Below are 25323 nucleotides of genomic sequence, written 5' to 3'. Positions count from 1 at the left end.
ACAGAACACTTGACCCTAACTTGCCTCCTTCCAAGCCTTTTCTATATCAGTAAGTGGCATTGCCATATCCTGGTTGCTCAAGTCAAACCCTAAGAAATATTTTTCTTATTCCCGTCACGTCCTACATCCAATCCGTCAAACAGCCCTGTGTGCTGAGGCGCCTGGATCCCATGGCTTTATATGCAAAGTACGCTCACTTCTCACCGCATGCACTCTGTCTCTGACGGGAATTCTAGTTATGCTTTGATATCTATTCTTCTCCTTTGCCCCCTGAAATGGAACCTCCTTTTTCTGGCTGAGTCCATAATAGGCCAGTCTCCCTTAACCTGGTATGGCTACATGTTAAGTTCTGGTCAATGCAATATAGGCAGAAATATAACAGGGCAGTTTCCAAGAACCATCTTTAAAAGATCATTGGCATATACCCTTTCCTTCCCCCCACCCCAATCCTTTTATTTATTCTGCTGGCTGGAATGTGACATGATGGCTGGAGCTGGAGCAGCCACCTTAGACCATGAGGTAACCTTGGACTTGGAGGCTGTGTACAGCAGCACAACCAAATCGGTGGAGCCTGGGTCACTAAAGACTTCATGGAGCAGAATGGTCATAACAGACCTGGATTACTTGCTTCTGGACTTTACTTCTGAGAGAAATGGATTTGTATCTTGTTTAAGTCAGTCTTATTTTGGATCCTGTTACCAACTTAATTCTGACTGACCGACTGTTCTGTGTCCCTATCCCCTGGAAGAGTGCTCGGCACATAGTAGGTGCTTCATAGATATGTGTGGAATGAATTGGTGAATGAACACCTACTGTGTGTCCGGGAGGAAAGATACAAAGGTGACTGACATGACTGACATGTCTGCTGGGTCCCTTGCCCAAGAAGTTCTCTGTCTAGTGTGAACTCACTCTCTCGTTTGAACGGCAGTCGTCCTCATTGGATTCATCTAGAACAGTGGTTCTCAGCCAGGAGCAGTGTTGCTCTTCAGGGAGCATTTGTCAATGTCTGGAAACATTCCTGATGGTTGCAATGTGGGGGCTGCTACTGGCAAAGTGAGTACAGGCTAAGGACGCTGCTAAACAACCGACAGTGACAGAACAGGCCCACAGCAGAGAATCATCCGGCCCCAAAGGCCAACAGTGTGAAGGGTGAGGAACCCTGACCTAGTGAAAATCAGTGCCCATTAGCTTTGCCAGGGAGAAAGCTGCTTGGGCGGCACAAGTGTGGGGACATGTGCCATGTGGTCTCTTCGATGGCATTCCTGAGTGTGGGATAAGGCCCCAGGTCTGCTGCATTGTCAGATTCCACCAAGAGGCCAACCCCAACCACGAACCTTTACTTGTCCCAGGGCCCACGTTTGAGGACATTGTGCACTCGCGACAGGTAAAATGATGTTCAGAACTCCAGAAACCAAGCCGGAGGAACTCTGTGAACGGTACCGTGTTTCCTATCGAGAGCTCCAACATGAGTTTTCACGTTGCCTGGTTTCCTCGGGACAGCTGAGGGAGCTCCAAAGGCTCTCTCACTCTCTGCTGTAATAAATCTCTTCTCTATTTCTGTTTGGCGGAAGGGCGTGTGTCTATCTTCCCAGCCATCCTGCAAAATGTAATTTTCTCTTGCAGGTAAACAAATGATAGATGAGGGTCGTCTAAGCGGCAGGAGATTATGGAGGTGATAGTTCTGGCCACTTCATACTTTATCTTTTTTTTTCTTTTTCTAGCTTTCCAGTTTGTTAGATACTTGGTGACCTTGGCCAGGACATTTCATCTCCCTGAGCCTCTGTTTCCTCATCAGCAAACAGAGGGGTGGGTCAGGCTATGGCTTCATTGCCTTCCTTCTAAATAACCATAATGATTCATCTCTCACCTGTTACCATCAGATACTTTATGGCAACAAATGCCTGGGTGTGAAGAAATAAATGTGAAAATAAAAGAAAGCCTGTAGTGATTCCTCGCGTCAACAGATGTTTTCAAAAATAAAACAGCAGCATTAATCTTTGGAACAGCAGTTCCTAAAACATGCTTCTTAGAACATAGCTCCTGAAGATAGGAAAATGGGACCCTGTGTCAAAAAAATTGGGGAGCACACTAGATCCCCTTCTTGGAGAGGAAAAATAAATAATTTTCACTTGTTATAAACCCTGTGTTTCTCACTTATTTGACTAGAGAATCCATTTTTCATTGACGACGTATTAATAGCGTGTCCAACTATGTGCGCGATTCCCATGTTTCTATTGATGGCCCCTATTAATAAATCCAGTTATCGGCTTCATTTTACTGTCACATAGCCTGTGATGCAAAGAGAGAGAAATTTAAACTTGTGCCTCTTCGCTGAATTTCCCGTCAATCCTATTCACTAAGCAACTGTATTACAGGGGTGGCAAATAGGTTTTTTTCCTCTCATGACAACTTTGATCAATGGGTAGCAGCTGCCTGGAGCTCTGTATTGAAAATGATAATAAGGAGCTTGGAGAGAAAATATGCTATGATTGATTCTTAATGTCTGTCGTGGGTGTAGTGCTGTGATTGATTGTTGATGTCTGTGGTGGGTATAGCCCAGATAGAGGGTAGACGATGATTATTGTGTGTTTCCTCACCCCAAATCAGATGCTTCTTAAAAACTACCCACGTTGGTTTGGTTAGGTAATTAAGACTTCATACACTTAAGTGCCTTAAATGTGGGTAAGATAATTCTGCAGGGTCAGAAAAGGGGGAGTGTCTTCAGGTGTGACGACAAAGGTAAATTGCATACAAGAGTTGATTTGGGCCTTGAAGGGTAGAAAGGGTAGTTCTTGTGCGGAGACCCTGGGAGACAATTCTCAGCAGAGATTGCTGGTGAGCTGCCCAAGGCCCAGAAATAGCTTGCATCTCTGGAACGGCCCTGATAAAACAGCGTTGGCATCCCTTACACACAGAGAAACAGGTGCATTGATTTTAATAATGTATTTAACCCAGTACAGCCAAAATGGTATCACTTCCTATAATCAATATAGAAATTAGTGAGACATTCTACACTCCAATTATCGGTAATAAATCTTGGAAAGCTGGTGTGTATTTTACTTGCAGCATCTCTCAATGGGAGCCAGCCACACTTCAAGTGCTCGGAAGTCACGGTGGCTGGTGGCTGCCCTATTGGGTAATGTCAGTCTAAACTACCACTCTGTTCATATGTTCTTTCTTCCAAAAGGTTTGAATACAGTTAATGAGGTTTTCAGTAGTTCATTAAAAACTATTCTGATAGCCAATTGGAACTAGCAGTATTTTTAATCTAAAAATTATCTCTATAAATAACACATAAGAAAAATCTATTCATTCAGTACTTTAAAAAATAACTTACATTATTAATTTGAAAAAAATAATAGATGAGTTTTGTTTCCTGTTAACATTAGAAAGGCAGGATTATTAAGTAGAGAACAGTAATAGTTCCTGTGACTTTTTCTTTCTCTCTTTTGTGGTAAAACACAAATTTACCGTTTATGTGTACAGTTCAGAGGCAGTAAGTTCATTCACATAATTGTGCAGCCATCACCACCATCCATCTCCAAAATCTTGTCAGCCTCCCAAACTGAACCTCTGTACTGTTAAACCATAGCTCTGCATTCTTGCCTCCTCCCAACCCCTGGAAACCGCCTTCTACTTCTGTCTGTGAACCTGTGCTCTAGGTTCCTCATATAAGTGGAATCATACAGGACGCGTCCTTTTGTGTATGAGAGATCCTGGACTTATTTCATTTAGCATAATGTCTTTAAAGTTCATCTCTATGGTAGCATCGCTCAGGATTTCCTTCCTTTTGCAGGTTGGATAATATTGTCATATGGATGTATCACATTTAGTTTATCCATTCATCCATCGGGGGATACTTGGCCTGCTTCCATCTTAGGACTAGTGTCAGTAATGCTGCTGTGAAGATGGGTATAAATACTGTTTGAGTCCCTGCTTTCAGTTCTTTGGAGCATATATTCAAAAGTGGAATTGCTGAATCATGTAGTAATTCTATTCTTCAACTTTTTGAGGAACTTCCACACTGTTTTCCATGGTGTCCCACCATTTTGCATGCCCACCAGCAATACACAAGGGTTCCAATTTCTCCACCTCCTCACCAATGCTTGTTATTTTCTGTTTGTTTATAATAACTGTCCTAAAGGGTATAAAGTGGTATCTTATTGTGGTTTTGTTTTGAACTTCCCTAATGACTGGTGATGTTGAGGCACTTTTCATGTGCTTATTGTCCACCTGTATATCTTCTTTGGAGAAATATCTATTCAAGTCCTTTGCCTATTTTTTAATCAAATTGTTTGTTTTGTTGTTGTTGAGCTCTAAGAGTTCTTTGTATATCCTAGATAGTAAACCCTCTTCAGAGATATGATTTGCAAATATTTTCTCCCTTCCATGGGTTGCCTTTTCACTTGTTGATTAGTGTCCTTTGATGTATATCATTTTGGCACATTATAGGATGGTCAGAAAAATGTTCCTCCTTCTATTGCCCTCAGGTGTTTTTCAGGTGTGTGTGTGGGGGGGTGTCTTTGACATCAGGTAGCCCAGCGTTTAAAATCATTTTCTGACAGTTTCAGAGACAGAGAGGAAAAATTGAGGGTTGCTAGGTGGGAGGGGGGTGGGGATTAGGAGGAAGGTGAGGGGATTAGAAAGCACAGTCAGTAACCACAAGATGGCCACGGGGATACGGAAGTCAATTTGGGGAATGTAATCAATAATGTTGTAAGATTTTGTAGGGTATCCGATGGACACTTGTCCCATTAGGGAGACCACCTCAGGGATGATGTAGATGCCTGATCACTGCACTGTACACCTGACGCTGAAGCTGAACAATAATGAATGTCAACTACAAGTTTATATATGTATATAGTTATCAGAAGTGGAGTACAGCATTAGGAATAGAGACAGTGGAAATGTAATGGCTCTGTGCGATGTCAGAGGGGTAGTAGATGGGGGCAGGGGGGTTGACACAGTGTGAGGGATAGAAATGATAACTGTCTAAGTATTACATTGTTTTGTGCACCGGAAACTAATAAAAAATAAATAAATAAAATAAAATCGCACTTTTAAACTTAAATAAATAAATTAATTAATTAAATAAAATCAGTTTCTGCCACTTACCAGTTAGATGGCCTAGGGCAAGTTACTCAATAAACTTTCTGAGTGCAGTTTCTTCCTATATAAAAAGGAGGATAACATTTTCCTCCCAGTGTTTGAGGAACAGTGGGGGTTAGAAATAAATACAATTAAAATTCTTAGTAAGTAGTCTTTATTAGTTTTAACAAGCTGGTGGAAAAAGTGGTATCTGCTTTTGAATTGGGGAACACAGGGCCAGGCCTTGGCATTTATTAGCTCTCTTCCCTTCCTGGTATTTTCTGGGAATAAACACTTCCCAAACAGTTGCTGATAATTTGGAGATTAGGCTACTATTCTCCTACATTCCTATTATTTTCCTATCTCTGCTTCCTTTACCCGAGGTGATGTCATACTCGGCCATCTGCTCTGCCTGCATCCAAAAGCCACCTAGAGCTTTTTCTGAGAAGCTTCTTCCAGGGCCCAGCAGGTGGGGTCCCCGGAGAGGTGACATGCCTGGGGGACAGTCCAAACACCGTGCCAAGCAGGGTGACCTTCAGATCATTTCAGCACAAGAAACCTTCCAGAATAAGCCTTCCTTTGTTTCCTTGGCATGGGGCAAAGGGATCATTTCAGTTATGACACCAATAACTGTCCACCTAAGAGGCCAAACGGTTCTATTTCAGCCAGAAGCTCTGGAGGGAGATACCTTACTTGGTGGGCTCTGTAACTCTTTAGCTCGAATGAATCTTGTGACACCCGATAACTTTCAAGAACATGGGCTACTCATACAAACTGATAGACTAAGCTGATTGTTGGTTAAAGTAAAATATAGGGCAGCATGGAGATGGGCGAGGCAACTGCATGGGGGTTTAAGCTGCAGCTCTGCCATTTACTGGCTACGTCACCTTGGGCATGTTGGATCCTCTGCTTCATCATCGTTTGTAAAACAGGAGAAAGAGGAGCAACCAATTTTACGTAGTTTTGAGGATTCATTCTGCAAGGAGCTAATTATGTCAAGCCCTTAGCACAGTGCCTGGTGGGTAACAAGAGCCCAGTAAATGTGAGCTATTGTTACGATGAATTGTATCATATCATCACCATCACCGTCATCACCGTCATCATCATCATCACCATCATCACCACCATCATCACCACCACCATCATCACCACCATCATCGTCATCATCATCACCATCATCACCATCATCACCACCATCATCACCATTACCATCGTCACCATCGTCACCGTCATCATCATCACCACCATCACCACCGTCATCGTCATCATCAGATTTGGGTGACTTCCAGTAGTGACAGCAGATCCTGAAGGCACCAGTCTCCTTCACCCTGGCTCTAACTTGATCATCCACACACTTCTTCTTCCTGCCCCCACTGCACATGAATATCTTTTCAACCCCATTCCAGGGGACCCTGACTTTAGGCAAAGGGTAAAGAAGGCAGGAGTTGGGAAAGAACCCAGGGAAAGACACTTAGAAGCCTCAGATTAAAACATGAAGAAGGAACCGAAGGCTTCATTGCTAGGAGCTCCTACTGAAAAGGCCAGAGAGAAAGAGAGCTGCACTATGTCTGGCCAAACAACGCTTGTCAATTAGCGTGCAAAACAAAAAGTTTGGCTCCCACGCAATCCAGTTCTTCAGAAAGACATTTACTAGGTAAAGGAAACCGATATGCCCAGGATATCTTTTTAAACGAGTAATGATAACTGTACAAACAGTAGATGGCAGTGACTGCTGCTGGAGATTTTATTTACATAATCTGCATTTTATTTACACATGTCCCTGATAATTGCTTTACTCTTGAGAAGGCAAGGAGATGCCTCCTTTAAAGAGCTTCCCCGTGAAAATTAGGCACCTGAGGGCCAGGCATAGGGGAATGTCACCCTCTCGTTTTCTCCCCGGCATAAGTCACAAATAGCTTTGACTGGGCATCCTCCGCATCCTATTGTATTGTTTGGAGAGTGCACGAGCCACTGGCCAGCAGTCCTGTGCCCTGGTTCACAGAAGCTTGGCCCTTGCCTCAAGCTGAGGCAGCCTGAGTGCAGATTTCAAATGTGTCATGAGCTTTCCCAGCCAAATTCCTCCCACACCAACTTGAAAACTCACTATAAAAATAGCCCTTACGAAGGAAGCCTGACCTGTGACAAAGATTCCCTAGCTGGGAGCAGGAATAAGAGGGTTACTGTTTTTCTTTTTAAAAAAAATCTTTTGTAATGTCTCTCAGATGGGGGTTTGCTTTCAAGATTGTGTTTTAAAAACCACTCTTGTACTCAAACCTCCTTCTCTTTTGAGACTGACGTTCCCCCATGCTGGGTGCCTCATTGGGGTTAATCCTGTGTCAGATTTGGCAATAAAAGGAAACAAAAGAGAGAGCCTTATGTTTTGTTTACTCAGGATATAAATTTGAGTATCTATCTAGGCAATTGGAAGGTCTATGTAGGAAAATCCTGGTGGGGTTGGTTCAAATCTTGACGCCTGGATTTTTCAGAAGTTAAGAAAGGCTCAGGGGAACTCTCAGTATTTGAGGCTCTGACTACGTTAAAAATTTACGAAATAGCAAACAGGGCGCACAATTTATCGTATATTGGAAGAGTTTTCCTTTCTACAATGGAACACTTTTAACACAAGGGGGAAAAACTACCATGCAACAGAATGACCTATTCACCAGGTAATAATGTCATTTATTTATTAGGACGCGCTCGTGCATAGTCCCTCCAGGTGTGTGGGCCCGTAAGGGGACACAGGGTTTTAAAATCCAGACTTCTTTTTTGGCAGCGTGTCTCTGGGACTCTGAATAACCTCAGCAGGCAATACGTCAATGACCTAAATCTGAGGCCTTTGACGAATGTGAGGTAGGGACCAAATGTCCCTTCTGTCCCTGCCTGCTACCAGCAGGGTGACCTTGGGCAGGCTGCTTCGTTCCTCTTGGCATTGGCGTGGTTTGGGAGAATTCTGTGAAGTCACCCCCACAGAGCATTTGGCTCAGTGCTTGGCGGTAGTAAATGCTCAATAAATATTAGCCAGAGTTGGTCACTATTATTAGAGCTAAGACTCAATGACTTGGCCAAAGCTTATTTAATTGGTCTGTGTGGGTCATGCCACACTCTTACAAGTATTCATTCTTGTTCATTCAACACATATTTATTGAAGGCTTATTTTTAGTTTTTTAATATTTTGTTTTATGATGACCGCTTCTGTATTAGGAAACTAGCAATAAGCAGGGGGGAAAATCATTTATGATCCTACTTATCACAGAACACCAATAGTCGGTACATTTAATACATTTTCTTCTCATCTCTTTTCTGTGAAACCTCCCCCACTCTCTTAACAGAGTTGAGGTCCTAGCACGTGTTCACTTCTGAGTCTCATACTTTTTTTTAAAAAACCCAATATGTTAATATAATATTTTCCTGGTTTCATTAAAAAGTCTTCATAAATATAATTTTCAGTGGTTGCAGAAAATTCCAACTACATGTGTATTGTCTCCTAATCAGTTCCCTATTGTTGAGCATTGATATAATGTCCCATTTTTTTGTTATTAATAACTAAAACCGAGGTTGACACTTTTATGTTCATCTTAGTCCATCTTTTGGCTGATTTCCATGTCATTCCTCCCGTTACCAACTATATTTGAGTGCTTACTCTGGTTCAGGTGCTATGTGCTGTGTGCTGGGGATTGAAGGGACAGAGGTGGGACAGGTGTGACCGTTGCTTTCACAGACAGAGCTCATCTCCTAAGGGGGAAGACAGATAATAAATGTGCCAAGAAACCCAGTACTTGCAGATGATGGTGGGTGCTACCCAGGAAAGAAATAGGGTGTGTGACAGAGAGTACCTGGAAAGGGCACTGCCCAGCTTTGGGGGGCTGGGAGGTCAGGGAAAACCTCTTAGAAGAATTGAGATGGGCCAGGGAAACCTGCCAGGGCAAGGGTAAGGCAGGGTTGGCACCTGCATGACCCTGAGAGTAAGTGCCTCCTTGACTAGGGCATCATTGGAACTTGACTCACTTCACTCTGTCAAAATTAGTGACAGAGACCAACCAGGACAGGAATCGGGGGTCTGGAGGAGGAGCGGTCTACCCCAGTCGGTTTTGAAAGCCCTGCAGGAAGAACTCTACAGTAATAAACTGTCCCACGCCCCCAGACTTCCTCCTCCCCTCTGTAAAATAACTTCCTCTCCTTTCCCCCCCCTAGACTTGCATGTGGGTCGCCATGGCTGCACATACTGGATTGCAATTCTTTATTCCCTAACCCCCGCCCCCAAATAAATCCTTTTTGCTAAAGGAATATCTGGCTGACTTTTTGTTGGCAGATGGAAACAAAAGTAGGAAAGGTATTCCAGGCAGAGGGAACAGCAAGTGGTAAAGCCCAGAGGCTGGAAAGGCTTCTTGTGTTTCAGGAACAGAAAATTGGTCCCTCTGACTGGAGTACAGCAGAGAACTGCTAAGGGAACCAGTGAAGCAGAACCATCAAAAGACATGAGGAAAAAAACACTTTTATTAAATTTTGAGAGTTTTGATCTTATTTGATAGATATATTTTGAAGTATTGAAGTAGTTGCCATGATAAAAACTGGGCTTTCAGTTCTTCCCCAGTAGTTTAGAACTGTCTTAATAGTCCATATATATGGGGAGGAGGCACAGATAACATTTTTAGTGCTTAGGGGCTCAAAAGTGGTGTTTCTAAACGTCAAAATGATTAATTGGCCACATCAGCCATTCGCTCGTGGGGCTGAGGGTCCCAAAGAGGAGGGGAGCATCAACTCACCTGGTGCAGAAAAAGTAAAGGATCTGAGGAAAGCAGGTCCAAGGACGTTTGGAACTTACAATTAAGAAAAAGCTTTGGAGGGAGACTGCCTACCTGAGAATGTTACTGTATAGAGAAAACCAGAGAGGAACACAGCTCTTATCACATTATTTGAATCATGAATGAGGCTGCGCCTAAAGTAATGTCAGATCTACTTTCTTGAAGATTTCAGATTTTAAACAAGTTCCTGTTTGGCTTATGTCAGTTTGGGTTGGGTATCCTATTTTCAACCGGAAAAATGCTGATTCAAAGAGGAAAAGAAGCTAACCCTCTCTGGCTGTGGATTTCAGGGATGGCTAACTGGACAAGAGAAAGCCCCAGTTGAATTAAACTTTGAGAGGCAAGAAGGTCAGATCATCCAAGCGACAGAGACAGCGTATTGGGGAAACCGCTTGCTGGAAGGTAAAATTTGAGATGCACAGACACCTTTGAGACGTGCTACCACCTACCTTTCCTTAACTCACCTCTGGCTAATTCCTCGTTCATCCTCTTCCAGCCATACCAATACTTGAGCCTTAAGCGATGCCATATTTTTACACTTCTGTCTAGGCTTTTGCAGATGCTTCCTCTGATGTAATGACTTTTCCCTTGAGGCCTCTTGAAAACTTGTTAGCTCCTGGATGGAGCCTCTCCCAAGCTTTTTCAGTTTGGATTTCTCCTGAGTTACGACTGCTCTTTGGGCCAAGCTCTATCTAGCCCAGATCACAATGATAATATAATTAACACTGATAGAGTACTGACTTAATACCAGCCACCGTTCTAAGTAGTTTTTGTATTTAATATGGCCTGGAAGGCAGCTGTTGTTCTTATCCCCATTTTATAGATGACAAAAATTGGAACAGAGACATTATTTGCCCACAGTAATACATACAAAGCCAGGCTCTGAAGCCAGGCCAGTTTGGCTCCTTAGCCACTGTCACATACTGCCTCTCATGACATACCATAATTGGTCATTTAAGTGTCTTTCCACCCTACAACTTTCCTAATCTCTTAAAGCCAGGAGTCAATTCAGATACCCCTCCATAAAACGCTTTGCTGGAAATCACGCATTGCTCTTAAGGACTTTATTACTCATGGCACAGCATAAACTTCACGTTCATATTGGTTCCCCTTGCTCCCACGTCCCACGTCCCACAGGAGGATGCAGAGGGGCCCAGGTGAGTGTTCTGCATATAGTGGGTTTGCACTGTATTTGAGGAACCCAGAGCTTAGGAAACCCAAATCTTCTAAAATGAGCAGTAAGCCTGCCTGAACTTTACCCCAGAGGAACTGAGTGGTAAACAAAACTTTCTAACGTGGCAAAAAAAAAAAAAAAAAAAAAAAAAAAGGAAAGAAAAAGAAAGAAAAGGCTTTGGGAGAGGGGGGCTTTATAATCAGATTGCAAGACAGGCTTGCAGGGTGCTGGAGAGAGGGCAAACATAAAATTTTCAGTCATTTCTTATAACAGATTTATCTTTCTGACCCCAGCATTTCTTTCTTTTTCTTTTCTTTTTTTTTTTCCTTCAGAATTTCTTGAGGACAAGAATTGAGTCTAAAGCACTGTCCATGTCCCCAGCTGCTCAATACATTTTGCTGAACGTAGACTGAAAGAATAAATTATGATTAGGCTGTACATTAAAAACATACTCCTCTATGAGGACAATATATTCATTATTCCTTATGAAATTAAACATTAACTACAAACAAAACCAAAATAAGCTTGTGGCAGGAATAACAGTTTCCCAGAGAGGGAACTACAGTTCCTGTAGTGACGGAGGGGACCGGAATCTTGGGACTTGATTCAAGGGGGACTTTCCCTCTTCATAGAATAGGAAAGAGGAAATAAACAGAAGAAAGGACACTTCTTAGGAGGCTTCTTTTACAACCGGAAGCACCCTTCCTCAGATCCTCCCCTTAGAAAAAGGGAGGTGGGCAAGTGTGGGTGTACTAAGGCAAATTTCAGAATGGAGTGTGTACACGTGGGACATACCCCTGTCATCTCAGGTGTTATCTTTATTTTTTTACACATGTGGGTGACCATGCTTGGGGCTGACCTAGTGGAAATTTCTGCTTTGAGTCAGTAATCAGCCCTAGTTCAGAGCAGGAGTTTCTTTTCCCCTGAATGGGGGGATGGGCAGGGTGGGGGTGGGGTTCATTTGAAAATCTAACTTTTCGTTCTTTAGAATTGGCAAGCTCATACTTTAGTGTGGGTTTGGTGGGGATAAGCAGGGAGCCAAAGGTTGAAGGAGGGTGTGTGTGTGGAGATATCAACATCTCATAATCATCAAGTACCTTTGGTAATAAATTTTAAATCACACAAGTGACAGATAAAGATTTTTTTTCTTGCAACATAAAACAACAGGTTAAGACCCTCAGGGCAGATAAGGTTAAGTGAGACCCTCTGACCATCCTCCCCCCAAGCTAACTCCCGTTACCTGTGTGATGTACATCTTGCCCTCCTTTTCTCTTTTTATCTGCACCAACGTTATGTATTAGGTGCTTTAGTGAAGTCTTTTGGGGACACTGGGGGTGGAGGAGACAGTGCTCATTTTCGTTCCCCTCTAGCCGGACTCTTTCTGGTGGGGAAGGTGGGCAAGTGCTGGGGTGAGAGGATTTGAGAGCAGGAGTTGTCGGTCCCTCCATCTACGTAGTTTAGTTTTTTAGTGTGAAGAAATGGTCAAGACTCCATGGGCACAGTTCAGGTGGGGGCTAGTAGGTGGATATCCACCTCCTCTCTTTTTTATTATTTTCACTTTCTACCGTACAGGGTGGGAAAGGTGGGCACACGTGAACCGCGAGGGCATGTTGGGGGAGAGGTGCGCGCGCGCTCCCGCGCCCGCGGGCACCCCACGTCCTTGATTGGATGTCTGTTTACACCTGACTGCCCGGCCCTCGTGGGTCAGGTGCTTTCCCGGGCGTGCTGGGAGGGTGTGCGTGGAGGGGTGGTAGCGGAGATCCCCTCTCCCATGAGCCCCCGCGGCAGGGCCCGGACCTTGGCGCTGTCCGCGGGGAGTGGAGGCGAGCCCCGGGCGCTGGAGGGCGGTCCGCTTGCCACGCCCACCAGGCCCCGCCCCTCTCTCCCGGCCCCGCCCCCTGTGTCCTGGCCGGGCAGGCGCCGGCACCGCCCCTCGCTCCCAGCATGCCGTGCGGCAGCGGCGGCGCGGCGGGCGGAGCCGGGAGGCGGGGAAGCCTTGGCTGTGTGAGCGTGAGGAGCTGCCGCCACCGCCTCCTCCTCGCCGTCCTCCTCCTGGGCCCCGGCGTCGCGGGCCGCGTACGGCCCTGGAAGAGACGTCGCCTCCCCTTCCTCCGCCTCCCCCTCGCCGCGCCGCTCCCGCCTCCTCGTCCTGCGCTGCGGGCTCAGGCGGAACCCGGAACGGCCGTCCGCCTCCCCCGCCCTCCGCTGCCTCCTTCTCCTCGGCTTCCTTCTCAGCCCCGGGCCGGAGCGGAGTGTCGGCGGCGGCCGGTTCGGGCGGCGACTCGCGCTTCTTCGGGCGGCGGCGCTTGGCCATGTCGTGTCGGGGAAGGTAATGAGCCGCAGAGCCCCGGGGTCTCGGCTGAGCAGCGGCGGCGGCGGCGGCACCAAGTACCCGCGGAGCTGGAATGACTGGCAACCCAGGTGGGTGAGCCGGCGCCCAGCCCTGCGCCCCGACCCCTGGGCCCCGCCTCGGGCTGGCCGAGGCCTAAGGCCGCGGGGCTGGGAGGCGCGGCCTAGGCCCTCCACTCCCCGGGAACCGGCCGCGGCTTCCTGGGTCTCCTCCCGCCCCGGCTGGGGGACAAGGCCGCTCGGAGGCGAGGCCTGAGTGCCTCCACTCAGCCCCCTGGGCTGGAGCCGAGACCCTGGCGCCCAGCGAAGGCACTGGCCTAGGAGTTGGATCAAGGAGGGTGAAGAAAGGGGCCCGCTGGTGGGGGCACGTTCCACTCGCCACCTTCCCCCCAAGTTGGGATTAGAGTTAGGGGATCCTGCGAGTCCAGGACCCTCCCTGCTACCCTTTCACTTCCTTGGTCCCTCGCCCTCTCAGTCCTCATGTGAAAGACCTCCTTCACTGTGAGCCTCCTGTGACCCCACGTGTTAGGTAACACTTAAAAAAAAAAAACACGAAACACCCAACTCTAAGGTTTTCCTCTGATTTTAGGCAGGGTAGTTACGGGGCATGAGACGAGACGGTGACTGAGTTCAGGGGGGCCGGCCCACTCTGGTCTTGGGAAATAAATTTCCCCCAAGTGCAGGGGCAGTGACCCTGGTGGAGAGCAATTCACCTGGACGCTGAAGTGGGCCACTCCGGAGGAGAGGATTTTCTCTTGTATTGAAGATTTGCTCTTCACACCTCTTTGGGGCCTGGTGGGAATTGGATATAGTAATAGGAGCATCAGCTTTTAAAAAGTAATTAATTTTGGTGTCTTTCTGATCAATCATGGGGCAGTTGCGCTTAAAGTAGGACTGATTTATTCTTACCTCTCTGAGGCTGCATAAGTGCTTGTAGTATTCAGAGACTATTTAGAATTGAGGCTGGTGCCGGGAACTCCCTACATGTAGGTAATATTTTAGAGTTAGTTGATTCATAGACCTTTCATACTTGGAAGCACACGTGCATTATGATTGTCCAGGAACTGGCCAAGTAGATGTTAACACACGGTCTTGGGATGACTTTTGCTTCCTGATAGTTACGTGTTAATTCTAGCAGTGTTTGGAAGGAAATCATTTTTGGTAAGATGTTAGTATGTAACATTTCAAGACTTGATGGAGAAATCAAAATAATCTTTTGGCTACTTAGTGGTATGCATCTTACTCTGTTTATTATGCTCCCCAAATCCTGTGTCTGTTGAGAACTGGTGTATAACTAGATGACTTTAAAAGTTAATGACTGAGTCTAGAATTGAGATGTTAAGTGGTTTTTAAAAAATTGTTTGAAAAGCTTAGTTTTACTTCTACTTTACCACTTAGGCTTTGTGGGTGCTTTAATAAAATCATGTGACTAGCTTAAGTCTTTTTATCTGTAATTGACGTTCTTAGTTGTTCTGTACTTGCATTGAAATGTGTGAAATTTGGTGGGTTTTTTTTTTGCATCTAATGAATTAGATGATAAATTATTTTGACATTTGAGAGCTCTTTGACAATGGATTTTTCATTATTTTTCGGTATGGTGGTCAGCATATATTAATATAAAATAATTTGGTATCCCTTTAGAGGACTAACTAAAGTGCCTTTCTCAGAGTCCTAGAGCTTTTAGAAAAGAATAAATGGTAGCTTGTAATTCTAAATAAATGAAGTAGCAGAGTTGCAGCCACCTGCTGGGGTCACCTTTCTTCATTTGACAGGTATGAAGCAGAATGGCTTATTATGCAGTTATGGAATATGTACATGGGTTATTAGTACTATCCACATTGTTTTGGGCTTTCACCCTGCTTTCTTTCTTGACTGTGTGTGGTGGGGTGGGGGAGGATGTAACTTTCTTTGAAGCTATGCTCTGTAACAAAGTCTCAAAACTTACTGCCTAGGTGCACAGATACTGTGAGCGGGGACTTGGTTATATGAAGTAACAGTTGGGTAGGATGCTGGGAATACCTGACTTTTCTGTAGAGGAGGGAACAGAGGAGAATGGACAGTACCCCTTAGTTTTATTTGCATCATCACCATAGTTGTTTTGTTAAATAGCCAATAAAAAACCTCAGATATTTGCTAGGTCATAAATTTTCATAAGTTACATTTGAGGTTGTTATTCTGTCCCCTCTTTACTTCGGAAAGGTGACAGACTCCAGTTAACTGACAGAATGGAGCTTGACCTTCCCCCTTAAAAGGAGGTTTATTTTTCTGAACATCTTCAAATGCAGGCAGATTTCCTATGGTTCATCTGAATCATTTTGGTCTCTTAAGACTCTTTGCCTTTCTGTACCATTCCTCCTTTGCTTTTCTTGGTTCTGTTTTTTAGATTTAGGCTTTTGAAGAAGTGGTGTTTAAAAAAGCAATTCTTGTTGGTTTCTTTTAGTGTTTGTCAGTTAGTCTGGAAACTGACTATTTGAGTCAGTCACAGCCACACATGTACTCCACATACATTGACAGGAAGTGTTCCAGGTAACAGAATAGATGAGTGTCATATGGCAACAGAGCAAACCCACCTTTGCTACTAGAAGCGTACTTTTAGCAGAAAGCGTTTATCTAGCACTGGTTATAGTCTCTCTTTCTATTCACTGTACTCGCAATTAAAATTTAAGAACGATTAGGCGAATGAATGGTTTTTTATCATTGCCACTAGCCACGCCTGTCCTTTTCTTGACTTTATTTTGGGAAGTAATCTTCTAGTTGTACCAATCAAGATAGAGATCAGTATGATTTGTTTTAAAATTAAATGTGTAATTATTGTACATTTTAATATTCCAAAGTGACATGATTAACTTGACATTGAAGTCAAACGTAGATTAGTTCAACAAACAAGAGGAAACATTCAGATCAGCAGAAAACAGATCTATTTTACTTCTACACTTGGGGGTTTTAGGACTTCATTCGTTTAACAGGTGTGTATACTGACTGTCTTTCCGAAGACCAAACTTAACGATCTTTCTACAATTCTAAAAGGATGAAACTATTAAAAATAGCTTTCATTTTTGATAAGATATAGGCATATTAAAGTCCTCAAAAGTACAAGTATCTTTATTCCCCATTGTCACAAACCAAAAGACAGGGAAGAGTGCTGTGAAGATAGAAAAGCCAGAAAATAGTATGTCTGACATTGTGAGAAGCTGGATATTTGAAGTCAGAGTTGTCTATTCAGCCTTTTATGAGTCTATTGTCTGATGTCCACATTTACATGATATACTAAAATACTTAAAGGACAAAATTAAATGCAGTAACATATTTTATAATTGTAATTAGAGCTTTAACTAAATAGAATTTAATGATTACCAGTTCTTTTTTTTTTTAAGTTTATTGGGGTGACAATTGTTAGTAAAGTTATGTAGATTTCAAGTATACAATTCTGTAATACTTCATATATATATATATGAATATATGTGTGTGTGTGTATATATATATATAGTATGTGTATATGTATATATTATATACATATCTCACATTGTGTATTCACCACCCAGAGTCAGTTCTCTTTCCATCACCATATATTTGAATGATTGCCAGTTCTATACCACAGATTTCCAAGTACACTAAGTTTTTTCAGATAATTGTGTATGGGTGTTTAATTTTGGGGGAAAGTTTATTCTTTCTGTTACAAAGTAAAATGTATTCCTTATGAAACATTTGGCAATTGTATCCTGGAGAGTCAGGAGTTGCAGTTGAGTAGGGGGTAGTGGGGCCATGAAATTGATCTGCATACTTTGACAGTAAATTTGGGGGGCGGTGGGGTGATCTCTTAAAAAAGAAGAAGAAAGTAGGGAGATGGCAAAATGTGTTTTCCTTGGTAAAATATTTCTAGTTTGATTAGAATGATGGGTTATTGTGAGGGATGACAGAAATAAGAGATAAAGCTGAAGAGCTGTATTGTAGGCCTTGATACATAGTTGTGGTGTATTTGGAAGGACTTCAGGGAACCATTGACTTTTACCAGCAGGAAAGAGGCATAATTTAGGAAGATTAAAATTAGTTGGGGTGTTTGTACGTATGTGTAACCACAGGAGGAAGCGATTGGAACAGTTTAGACAAGAGACTGCTGAGGACTTAAATATGCTGTTTATAATTCATGATTTTAATTCAGACACACTTATTCAGCCCAATATGTGGGAATTCCCATAAGCAAAAGCTGGTCATTTGTTAATCTGGTTTTGATTTTGAGGCTGATCATGAGAGTGATACATTTTATCGGCTCACACTTCAGTTCAGGTTAGGACACTTACATTATGTGGAGTGTGGTCCATGGTGTCTTTTGGAAGCACTGAAGTCTCACAACTTTGTCACTGAGGATTTCCTCCTTCGTTGCCTGGCATATTAGTGGCACTTGCTTCCTTGCCTTTCTTTCCCTATTCTAATCACCTAAAATAAACCCCTGGGGCTTCTTTCAGTGGACTTCTTTATGGATTCATAGAAGCTGTCATTTATTTGGGTTTCTTCATATTGTTACTCTTTTGGTTACTTGTCTTTGCTATCTTAAAGTTTTCTTAGAGCCCATTTTAGTTTGGGGACTACAAAATAAAACATATCCCCTCTGGTATAGAGGCTTAACAGTAAAGATTGCAGATGTTTTGTGGTGTAAGTCCTATGTGAAACAATCCAGCTTACTACATTTTACTTTTTTAAAATGTAAGGTGTAATCTGTTAAATTTCTGTATGTAGTTTTTTGATGTAGAAACATTTGTGTTCTTAAAATAGTTCTACTCCATCTTGTATTAGTGGAGTGTACCTTTCTTAGTTGAATTCTCTTTAGAATTCCATTACTTTTTTAAAGATAGAATTTACATATGTATAAATCTTAAGTTCAGTGAATTTTGACAAATCTATACACCTGTCTATATGCAGATACCCAATGACTTTAAAGTTTGGTTACACTCCCCTCCCCCCTAAAAAAACCCCAAAAAACCAAAAATAAAAAACCCGGTGGAATGTACAAGTAGAAATCTTTTTTTGTAGAAAGGAAACCCTGTTTGAGTATTATCTTATGATTTATTATCAACGTAGTGGTTTCTGAGGACTGATAACCTCATCATCTTCAACACATTTCTGTGATTCCTCTTGTGCTCTAAACACACTTACTTGGGATATCTGAAGATCCCTGTGAAAACAATTTCAGGCGGTGGATCTGCTGGTAACCTTTGCAAACATATGTCCTGGAACAGATGAGCTCCTGTGCTTGGCTGCGTTTATTTCCACGGGCTGCAGGTTCATGGCCCTTTCTCCACCCTCCATATCTCCTGTTTTCATGCTCTTAGAAGTCTTACCCCTGTGCTTTCCTGAAGACTTCTGCCCTTTTTGATCCATCCTCTCTGAATCTTGCAGCAAGTCCACAGTGAAAGCTGACTGTGCTTATCACTTCACTGATTGATCTCTTCTTCCCCAACTAGTTTAAGTCCCTAAGGGCTCCTCCAGCCAGACGACTCCTGCCTCTGTGTCTTACTTGCCCTGCAGCACTGCTCCAGCTCTTTTCTGCTTTGGGGCCTTTGCTTGCGCTGTTCTTGCTGTGTCGCTGCCGCACAGCTTGCTTTTCTCAGTGCTTGACCTGGGGTGCTCTCATGCTGTCTCAGCCTAAAAGTCACCCCCGTCAGTGAGAAGCAGCAGCGCTCTCTAATGCTCCACTGTGGTTTTCTTTATAGCACTTAACCACTACCTGACATTTTCTTGTGTGTCTTCCCCAACGAAACAACCTTCAGATGTGCATCGTGTGTAATCATTTTACCTCTGAATCCCTTCTCCCCTACTACAGTGCATCAGATGGTATACACTCTGTCTTGTGTGCATTGCTAGTTTCTTCCTCAAGTAAATACATGAAAATGGAATTCTGCAAGTTTGTTTCTGTATTTAGAGTGAACTCCAGAGGTAAACATTGTGATTGTAGGAGGCGTTTTGAGGGGCACCGTTCCTTGTCCAGCTGCCCCGTTAGCCTGAGACTGCAGCTTAAACAAAGCGGATTGACCGGTTCTGGTGGACCGAGGTGGCCAGAGGTTTTACAGAAGAAAGAATATGGTCATTTAAGATGCATAGTTTCTCTCCATCTTAAAAAAATACCTTACTCTCAGATTTTTTGGTCTCTATTGTATCTATTCCTACATTCTTTAAACAATCTGATCACTAAAAAGTTAAGCCCTGGATTGAGCTTTCTGGCGTTCCATCAGAATGACCTGGGGAGACAGACTTGGCCAGTTGTGTGCCTGCTGATTGGGGAATGACTGAAACCCACATTTTCCAGAATCAACAGATTTCTAAACAGTGAGTTATTTCTTGTATATTAATCTTCATAGCCTTTCAAAAACGGAAATTGTATTCATGTCAGAAATTATTCCTTTGGAGGTTAATGTTGTTTCATATTGTTTATACGTAGTATGTCTAGGACCTCGTGTTTATTATTTAAAAACCTTTCACAGACTTCTTGCATTTATTATGGAGAAACCTTTTTTTCAGAGGGGTTCTGGTATCAGAATTACAGATTGGTTTTTGGTATGGAATTTCCTAAGTTATGCTATTTCTTTGTTTATAAAAAGAGGAACTATTTTTTTCCTTCCCCTTCTTATCATAAAAAAGAACCTCAGCAGTGCTCTTACAGGTCCCCAAGAAAATTACTAATGGCTCTGCAGTGGCCTGAGGTAATTGTATGCTCATGTATCTGTCTACAGATTTTAAAACAATTGTTAAACTAAATATTCACTAGGTCTTTATTTTTGGGTGGCATCCAGTGTGTTAATACCTGTTCTGTTGATGAGGGGAAAGGCTCCACTTATAAGCATGTCTTGCAGTTTATAGTGACATACGTTAGTTATTCCTCCAGATTTGACAGCATAGGCAACATTTTTTACTGAGGTTCTTTGAATTTAAAATTTCCCCTCTTATTTAAATTTATTAATAGAAAACTTGTCTGTACTCTTCAGCATTTTAATCATCTGATTTTAACGGATGTGTGCGTTTGAAATTTCAACTTCCATCTTGGAATAGTTAGTTCTTTGAAGCAATCCGTGACTGTTGCTATTCAGCCTCTTGAGGGTCTCCTTGGTTTATATTCTTGATAATATGAACCGTGGAATTTTCTTGTCTGAAATGTAACACTTTATTTCCCGACTGTTTGTTTTGATTCTAACACTGGAAATTCAAATTCATCGCCCTAATAGCAGATTCCCTGTTGGTGCAGGGGCTAAAAAAAAAAGTAATACTTTCCCTCCCACCTTCTGAGACGAGATAGATTAACAGGGAGAAAATCAAATATGAATACGTGTCCATGGGGAAGTCACATAAGCATGAAAATTCCAAGGACAGTGAGGCAAAATTGGGTATTTATGTCATTTTGGACAAAGGAGACGTGGGGGCAGTGATGGCATTTTAAAGGAAGTGGATAGTTTACAGGTCGTGGAGGAAGAGCGGAAAGTACACACAGGTAAATTCTTGCTTCAGGGGGACGCAGGGACTGACCTAGCTACCAGGCCATTGCTCGGTGCCTTACCATCTACGTACTCAATTCAAACTAAGCTAAGGTGAATAAGCTAAGATTTCTTTCCTGGAGCAGGTCTTTTTCTCATTGAATCTCTTGGACAGGAAAGAGGGAGGGTCAAACGTCCTGAGTCTTTTGTTTCTGAATGACCAGCTTGAAAGCACTATCCCAAAAGGCAAAATTTTGGTGCCCTTCATTGGCTTCCTGAGATTTGCTAGAGTTTAAGCAGAAAATCCTATTAATTTGAGTCAGTATGTCATTTATTTTTGTCCTGTTTACAGAAGGGGGCTGTTTTCTGATGAGATGACTGAAAAGGATGCCCACCAGTATCTCATAACACAGCGCAGTTGACTTAACCTGGCGCATTGAAAAGATGTCCTGGGTTTCCCTTCCTGAAAAGATCCAGGGTTTTGTGTTTTTTTTTAACCTGTCCTTATATTCTTTGGATAAACGTGGAGAAAAATGAAAGTGCAGCAGGTTTCCCAGCATCAGGACTATAAAACTTGAGATTTGGTGTTTGTTAGTCAGGTCTGAAAGAATCTCTCTTAACACACAGTTTGTATTGTTTTTGAAGGACTGGAGTTAGAATTCTGACTGTTAAAAGTGATGAATTCTGTCGTTTCTTGAAATATTGATAACATTTTAATATGTGCTATCTTGTTCCTTTTTGGAAGATAATTGAAATTAAAAATGAACGTAGGCTTCACAAAGGTTGTGTACAATCAGTTGACTGACTGTAAAACAAAGCTTTGTAAAAGCAGCCTTTTATTTAAATGGCCTGTCTTGTATAGTTACTATGATGCTAACATTTGCTGTTTTTATTGTAATCTTATTGAGGATATAAAAATTACACCAAGAGGGCTGTTCTTTCCACTCTTAGCCCATTTGAAAATCCACTTGCTGTCTTAGTAGAATTGCATTGGAGAAGTTAGAAATAGAACCAGGGTGTTTTAGATACCTCTCTAAGGTGTATTTATTTTTAGGAATGTGTGCATTTTTAGTATTGATCCTTCACAAATATTTATCTTAGGAGAGGCTGGTTTCATGAAAATAGCAGTGGACCGTGAATGGGAAGACCAAGGTCTTTTGTGCGGGCACTGCCTGCTGCACCTCTGAGGAGGTAATTCTTGCCTCCCTAAGATGTAGGGTTAGCGGGTTAAAGATGAGGCTGGAGAAATTACTTTCAAAACTTCAAGTGCTGCACAAGTGCTATAGACGTGGCTATGTCTGAACCAGATTTGGAATTTTAGAGAACCTCCCTCTTTTATCTCTTCCTCAAAAGGTTTTAGAATTAACTGCACATAGGCACACACACTCAAGTTCAAATTTCATTTTTCTCGTGTGTGTAGTAACTTCTAAAAGTTTCATAATTTCATAAAGGGTGTTTATGTCGAGTCCTAGAGAATATATGACTGAAAGCTCGTAACTGTTAAATTTCTGTTAAGTATGGGCCATGACGTTAATGTGGTAGTGCTCTTACGCGTACTTAGTAATATATTGGTGGACGTGCAGTTAAGTACTGTCCAGTATAGGAGTGGATTTCTTTCTACATTTTCTACTGTGCTTCCATTCGGCTATAAGCCTATTTCAAGTTGGCGAATGAGGAATTTGACTGTAGATCTGCATCTTTCTTTATTTTTCTTCATATCTTTTTATTCACACTTGAAGAACTTGATACCAGTTGAAAGTGTGATCCAGCAAAAATAATCTTTGTGACAATTTACATACTAGGAGTGCCAAAAAAAATATATACACATTTTAAGAGATGTTAACACTTTGGTCAGTGCTGCTCAAGCAGTAGTTTGTCGTCATCAGAAGTGTCTGGGCACTGATGGGAACCACTTTGAACACCTCTTTGTAACTGCAGAAGTCCAACGTGACCTGTACTCATCTTTTGTTATTGGTATATATTAGTGCAGTTTTTTTCCTTTCTTAAAAGGTGTATACATTTTTTTGGCACCCTCTGTATGTTGGAGGGTAGGTGCAAATGGAATTATATAGAGAAAGGGTAGGTTAAAAGGTAGCTTGCACCATGCTTAACTTTTATTATATAGTTGGAATTTAAGAACTAGTCTTCAAAGAACACCAGTTGAGTGCTTCATTGCTTCCCCCGCCCCAGTCTAGTATATGTTAATTTAAAGGGAGTAGGAAGGATGGATCCATGGAATCATGAACAGGATATATACTCTGCCGGTGTAGTAATTTGAAGTACTTTGAAAAAAGAGAACCACATGTATCGTCTAAACAAAGATGGGAATTAATGAAATGTAGAGTATGAAGCTATCATGAGATTTTGGTACTATTTTAAATTACTAGGAATTAATGAAATTTACAGTATGAAGCTATCATGAGATTTGGTACTGTTTTAAATTACAGCACTATAAATTTACGCAAAATGAGTAAACGATGTTCCCTAAGGAACTTTATATCTGGAAACACTGATTTTTTTCTTTTGTTGTAAAAGGGAATTATAACAAGTTCTTATTTTAAACCACTTAAATCAATCTAATTGAAGTGTGTTTTGTATAAAATGTAACAAAATAAAAAGATAGGATTCGTACAGACCTTGTGGGTTTAACGTGGCTTAAGTGATGATTTTGAACTGTTTCGTAGCCTCCCTAAACGTGAGGCTAAATAGTTCAACTACCTCAGTGTATTTCTGGCCATCGATAAGCACAGGGAAACACTGCTTCTGGCCCTCATCCCTGCTTACTAGTGTGTTTCAGTAACGGCAACGACTGTCTGTCTGCAGTTGTTAATACATTTTCCTTCAGTTGGAATAGTGTGATCATTCTGAAAAGTATCTCCCTTTCCCAACTATTTGATTTAGGAAACCCTACCTTTTGAAATTTGTCTATGAAACCTTTTTATTTCTTTATGTTTAAGTAGTAGGAAATGGCTGTTTCAAGATCCCCCCCCCCAAAAGAGACCCCAATGCTTAAGTAGAAGGGTTTACCATACATATTTTATCTGAATACAGATAGTATGTTTCTTTGCCAGTTTACTGTTTAACAGTGTATATCTCCTACCTCAGGAGACAGGTCCTGTAGGAGTTGTTGGGGATGTTGAAAGGGATCAGAGTCCATTTAAAAATCCACTTGCTGTCTTAGTATAAATACATCAGTAAAGTCCGAAATAGAACCGGAGTGCTTTAGATTTCTTTTCAAGCTATATTTCTCTTTTAAGAAGGTTGGGGTGGGGGTCATATTTTAATTTGAGAATTCCCTGAAGATATTTCTACTAATACCGTCTTTGTTGAGAATCACTGGGGTAGAATATGGACTTCAGTTAAGTGTCCTTCCCATCATTTAACGTGTGTTTCATGTTAAGGGATGCATGGTACAATATTGCTCTCTTGACGTCCCAAAACCTTGACCGTGCCCCAGATTTGTAGGGTGTGCCTTACCATTGTGGCAGTGTAGTAGTTAGTGCCTGACTTGGTATTAGTTTTCTGTAAAAGCACCTCTGTCTGAATGGTCTGACATTTGTTGTAATGTGTTATGAGTGATTTTTGGCAACCCCATTTTCTTGACCAGTCTCACCTGTAGAAAAGTAATGACGTTATCCATTACATGGTACATTTATTTTTAAAGGGGACCAAGAGTGTTTTTTAAGATTAGTTTTAAAGAGAAGGTTTAAAATATGTAGTGTAGTAGTTAGAGAACCTCCCAGGCATGTCAGTCCCTTGGGGATATGCTTGCGTCTGTTGGCTGGAGGAACTCTGTCAGAATAACTCGAGTCATTATTTGTCTGTTTTCCAGACTTTCTAAAGGTGGTGCACCCATTTCTTATATTAATTAGTAAAGCACTCTGCCCTTTCCTTGATTATAGAGCCCCAGTCTGGTTTCAAGAGTCTTCCCTTTAGGGTTCCTGTTGTGTTTAGCTCTCAGTGATTGTTGATCTCTGTCCTAACGTGCTGTTTGGCTTTGAACTGAAGAGCCTAGGGGTGGGACATGTTTCTTTGTAGACTTTCAGTCTTTTTGTTCTTCCTCTGCTACGGAGGTCATGGAGTAAAAGATTTCCTTTCAATCTTGGCCATTTCCCAGGCTGAATGGGATGTCTCTGAGTACTTCCAGGACATGCTGACAAAGGGGAAGATAAGCGATGCAAATGGGAGCTGAAGCAGGGTTTCTTTTTAAGGCTGCAAGCTAGCTTGGGTTAAAAATAAAGGCCTGGAAAAAGTGAGTCAAATACGCACGGTGCCTTAGATTCAGGAGTCTTTAGGTGAACGATTATTTAGCATAAAATTATTTTTGGTAAGTACTGAACACTGGATTCACATTTGTATTAGAGATTAACAGCATACAAGATTCTATAACTACCAGTATTCTTAGTAGGAAGTTATGGCAGATGAGGTACAGAACCTCAGAATACTTAGA

The 25323-nt window shown here is 42.3% G+C and overlaps 1 protein-coding gene across 2 annotated transcripts in view; it reads left to right on the top strand.

Annotated features, from left to right (window-relative positions):
• Positions 1 to 13013: 13013 nt before the first annotated feature.
• Positions 13014 to 25323, top strand: part of SMG1 (SMG1 nonsense mediated mRNA decay associated PI3K related kinase) — an 86450-nt gene continuing 74140 nt past the window's right edge. The window contains exon 1 of one of the 2 annotated variants that reach the window (XM_033101819.1): positions 13014 to 13485. In XM_033101819.1, the coding sequence (XP_032957710.1) occupies positions 13397 to 13485 (89 nt within the window). In that variant the 5' untranslated portion in view covers positions 13014 to 13396. The remainder of the gene's footprint in view (positions 13486 to 25323) is intronic. The other variant, XM_033101818.1, reaches the window with a different exon arrangement.

The sequence above is a fragment of the Rhinolophus ferrumequinum genome (assembly GCF_004115265.2).
Source record: "Rhinolophus ferrumequinum isolate MPI-CBG mRhiFer1 chromosome 15 unlocalized genomic scaffold, mRhiFer1_v1.p scaffold_54_arrow_ctg1_1, whole genome shotgun sequence".
Taxonomy (NCBI): Eukaryota; Metazoa; Chordata; class Mammalia; order Chiroptera; family Rhinolophidae; genus Rhinolophus; species Rhinolophus ferrumequinum.
The sequence above is the reverse complement of the archived record's forward strand: the minus strand, read 5'-3'. Positions and strand labels throughout refer to the sequence as shown.